This window comes from Formica exsecta, unplaced genomic scaffold, assembly GCF_003651465.1.
Source record: "Formica exsecta isolate Colony F162 unplaced genomic scaffold, ASM365146v1 scaffold722, whole genome shotgun sequence".
Taxonomy (NCBI): Eukaryota; Metazoa; Arthropoda; class Insecta; order Hymenoptera; family Formicidae; genus Formica; species Formica exsecta.
Genome location: NW_021853488.1, coordinates 25,663 through 30,476, shown reverse-complemented (window position 1 = coordinate 30,476; position 4,814 = coordinate 25,663). Strand labels below are relative to the sequence as shown.

General features: G+C 30.0%; 1 protein-coding gene across 1 annotated transcript; it reads right to left on the bottom strand.

Annotated features, from left to right (window-relative positions):
* Positions 1-1,226: 1,226 nt before the first annotated feature.
* On the bottom strand, positions 1,227-3,324 carry LOC115243737 (cytochrome P450 6B2-like; the record flags this gene model as incomplete). Its single annotated transcript, XM_029820937.1, has 3 exons — positions 3,206-3,324; positions 1,603-1,975; positions 1,227-1,376 (listed from the first exon to the last, which is right to left on the bottom strand). Coding segments are annotated over exons 2-3 (483 nt in total), but the record flags the coding sequence as incomplete, so codon positions are not given.
* Between the last annotated feature and the right edge of the window lie 1,490 nt (positions 3,325-4,814).

Below are 4,814 nucleotides of genomic sequence, written 5' to 3'. Positions count from 1 at the left end.
GTATTTTATGAAATAAAATAGATTAGAGTTAAAATAAAAAGAAATGTGTCACAAGAAACGAATAGATGAATAGAAAGATAATGGTCTTAATAAGTTAAATTTTGTCGTGCAACATTTAGTAGATGCCAGGAAAGAAAGTTATGAAAAATACGCAAAGCGAGATCCACTTACCTCTTTCTTAAACTTTTTCGACATTTTGGTATTTTTATCTTATGTCTTTTTTAAATTTTCTATTAATAGTACGTCTGTTATTAACTTTATCTACACCTTGTATTAGTACCATCACATCTGTATTAGTACACCTTTTCTTTTACAACAATCACAATATTCTTATATAAATTCCGGAAACACTTAGCTATACGTCGTCTTACTTTAACGCCTTTATCGTGCACGCAATGCATTCGTGATATGTGCATATATATCAATGTTCGTATACAAATTTACGTGAGAACCAATGGTCGCGTTCAGCAGAGGAAACCGCTCAGTAGCAATCGAACGTGATTGGCTCTTACTTTTAGAACCAACAAATCAACGTCGAGTGTTGACAAGACGATAACTGATGAGCGCTTTCTCTGCTGAACGCGGCCATTGGTTCTCACGTAAATTTGTATACGAACATTGATATATATGAATAGTCAAACACCCTGACTTTTTTGTGACTATTCTTATATCATACATTTTCATAATAATAAGCATATATATACAGAAACGTACACCATATTTTCTAAAAATCATCTGTGATCGAGATTTGAATAATTGTAAAAAAATGACATAATTTGGTCAATATGATATCAAATTGACATCATTTTGAATTTCTGTTCTCCTTGGGTTATCGCTTACCGATTTTAACTTTGAATTTTGAATTTAATTTTTATATATTGTTATCTATGAATCACAAAAACAGTCCAAAACGTACATAATTAATGCATACTTATCAATGAAATTAAACAACAAAAAATTTGCGCACCAATAACCGTGCCTTGGTTCTTATTCGCTAATTTCCTCACTTAATATCGTCTTTATTAATTGAAACTTAAAATTAAACAGATTATATATCATATACATATCACGCATGCAACAACGTAAATTAAAAATAATTAAAACGAATTATTAATTAATTCATATTGTCATAAAATGTTACAATACAATGGAATCGGTACAGTGGTGACTATGATTATTCTAATTTACAGATGTTTCTTTCATCTTTTTTACTTTTGCTTCTTGTCTATGTATTGTTCAAGATGCTCAGCGCATTCCGATATTAAAGAGAACATCTCCTTTAGTTTGCCGGACGTAAAAACGGGCGACAGCTTTACTCTTAAAGGTCGCCATCTTCTAGACTCCAAAGCGAAAAGATGTTGCGACAGTGGGTCAACCTGCAAAATAATGAGCATAATTATAATCGAGTAAATTTTTCAATTTAAGAAGACATTTTGCTGGATTAGAACAACTTGATTGAGAAGAAACTCAAGACTATTTAAAACTAATATCACGATTTTTAATAATCTTAATTATTGGAAAAATATAGTAGCGTGCCGAAGTTATTGAAACACATTTATATAATTCAAATATTATTATACAATTTGAAATATTTGCACATACTTTTTCACTAATAGGAATTCCTCTGTCGGCAAACTTGATAAAATCTTTGATAAGAATATCCTTAATGAATTCTGGATCTTTTACAATAAGAACAGGTGTCTTCCTAGCGAATATTCCAATCATGGATTCATCTTTGTACTTGTTGTATATTTCCATTAAATAATCACCTGTGGCTTTTTTATTAAGCATAACATCTTTAAAATTACCAAAAATCGGTATTGGTTGTGGACCGCGAATGCCACGTGACTTCCAAAAATCGAAGGTCGATGTAAAATAATAATAAACAGCGAGAAGTACGGCAGCAATACCGCACAGTATTTCAAAAGATTCCATTGTCCTGCAGCTGCCAATCAATTATCTCGAGCGATGTTTGCTAAAAAAGAAAAAATAATATTTCATTAAAAAAAGGTTGTTTGAAAAAATTAAAAATTTAATAAAAAAGTTTGATAAGCCAAATACATATTTAACGAAATATAAATTTATGACAATTAATTTTTTAATTAGATTTTATCAATATCAGAATGATCGATAAATCATTTATATAGATATGTATACGATCTATGTATGTATATGTACATACAATACATACATAGATCTTATATCTATGGGTAACTCTCTTATCTATCTCATCTATGGATATGTATGATTATGCATAAAAAATCGAAGTACAGATCGCAATATAAAAATTTTTTTTCGAAAAAGATGCTAAACAAATGTTTTCAAATTATTGAAAAAAAAGATAAAAGTTGTACAAATTAGAAATTTGCACATTGTTTCTTCATCATTTTATTTCGCTCACAAAGCTTAAGCTCCCTAAAGCAAGCGAGTTTTTCAATTTTAGTTTCCTCATAGAGGAAGATATCTTAAAATTTGCGAAAATTACAGCGTATACAGACATTTCTCAAAAAATTTAGAATTTTATAAAAAATGGACACTTTCACCGATCCTCACCAAATTCAATACCAACCATCTTTTAATGATACCCTATTCATCTAAAAAAATTTAGCTCGATATCTCAAAAATTGCGAAAGTTAGAGGTTGTACAATGTACATTCCGTACATATGTATATACATACATACATATATACATATAGATATTTTTAAAAATATGATTTTTCGACGTTTTAGAATATTTTAAAGACATTGATATAGAAAACTGGAAAAAAAATTTGTCGTGAAAACAAAGCTTCTCCTATGAGGAAGCAAAATAATACAGCTTCGTTAAATGTAGCGCGCTCAAACTATGTGTGTATGTGTGTGTGTGAAACTGTCATGCATAAATTATATTTTATTTAAATCTCACCAATTAATACCAACGACTAGCAATAATAAATAATAAATAAGATTTTATTTTATGATTTTAATAAATTGCATAACCTCACGATCTGTCTCATGCCACAAATATTTGTCTTTGTGTACCCGATTATAATTTAAACAAAGAAAAATATTTTATGCGCATTTAGCTCAAACTTATCACGTTGAAATCAAACAAACGAGAATAAAGAAATCATTCCTTCACCTTAATATACTATATCATAGAAATGAAACTCGTCGCGTACTATTACAAATTTGAATTAATGCGACGTAATAAAATGAATAATACCGTTCACCAGCAATACCACACAACCATAAATGTATCAAACTGACGTCAGTGTATATCACGTGATGTTTTCGTTTGTGTACACTGTACACTAGCGGACCGGTCACTATTTTCGATAAATTATCTATTGATGAGTTACATTTTTTTCGTCCACAAGTGAACGAAGTCCGCGGAGAGATCTGATCATGAAATACGAAAATTGAAGACATTCTCTCTCGAAGAACGGAGTATACGTACATTAGGAAGTGACTGATTGAGTGACCTCTTTCACAAAAAAGGATGCAAAGATAAAATTATCTTTCAAAATATTACTATTCTTACGATAGTTGAAATATTTCACTTAGCGCGACAAACAATATCCAAATAAACGACGAATATGACGTACTTAAATGCGATGGTAACGTAATTGGTAATTGCAGCAGCTGACACATCCGTAGCTATTCCAGCCGACCAACTTGCAATGATGTGAGTGGAAAGAATACTGGCCGCTGTGGTCCAAGTTAGATCAACTTATAAGTGCCACCGCAAGGAGATGCGTGAACGAGGATATGAGTCACGATGAATTGCGGAAACTATATCATTAAGATTCATCTCAAGCGCAAAATATCGAATGACTTTGCAAATCATAATACCTAGAAGTATTAATTGATTAGATAACCTTTCTTAATCATACTACACACTATATGTACTATATGCTGATATACATGTATGCTGCAACGCAATTAGTGAAATTAACTCAAAAAATAATTATCAATCGTTTTTCGATTGTATAACTTGTTAATTGTGTGAGACATGGAATATGAAATACATTATATCAAATATTTTGAACTAACAATTAACTTTTTAGATTGTTTTAACTAGATTACGGATTATGAATTATAAAAAAAAATGGCTCTTTGAAAATAAATTTTAATAAAAATAAATTGTTTTAAAATATGTAAAATAAAGTGTATCTATTATTCGAATTTGTCAATTTAAAGCATAAATTTTATTAATTATTTTGTTTACATTTTAAACTTAATTAATACAATCTACGTGATTCTTTGTCATTCTTTGTGATTCTAAGTCATTCTTTGTGATATGCATGTATACATTAGACTTACAATTTACTGTCATTCTTATCATTTTTATCATTTTAAGAAATGTTAGGTTTTCTTGGATTGACAGAATTGAAATAGTCATATATATGTATATATGTATATGAATGTCCCATTTTAACTTTCGCACTGTAATATCTCGAAAACCATACATTTTCAAAAAAAAAATGTTTCCAACAAAGGTTATTTGACTCGGAGGGGGACATAAGAAGGTGCCATTAGTTCGACTTCGGATAGTCGTTTGAAGGTCATGTGAAGGTCATCTTTAATTTCTTAAATGGAAATCCCCATTTTATATTACATATTCTTGTAGCTTAGCTCAAGAGCTTTTCAAAACACTATAATAAAATATTTTTTTATTAAGTATTTTTCGAATTATTTTATATCTTAGGCTGCGTTCGGAAACATCACCCGTGTGCACACGAGTGTCGTTCTATATTTGTTATGTAAAAAAGTTAAACAAAGATAGAACGATGCTCGTGTGCACACGGGTGATGTTTCCGAACGCAGCCTAA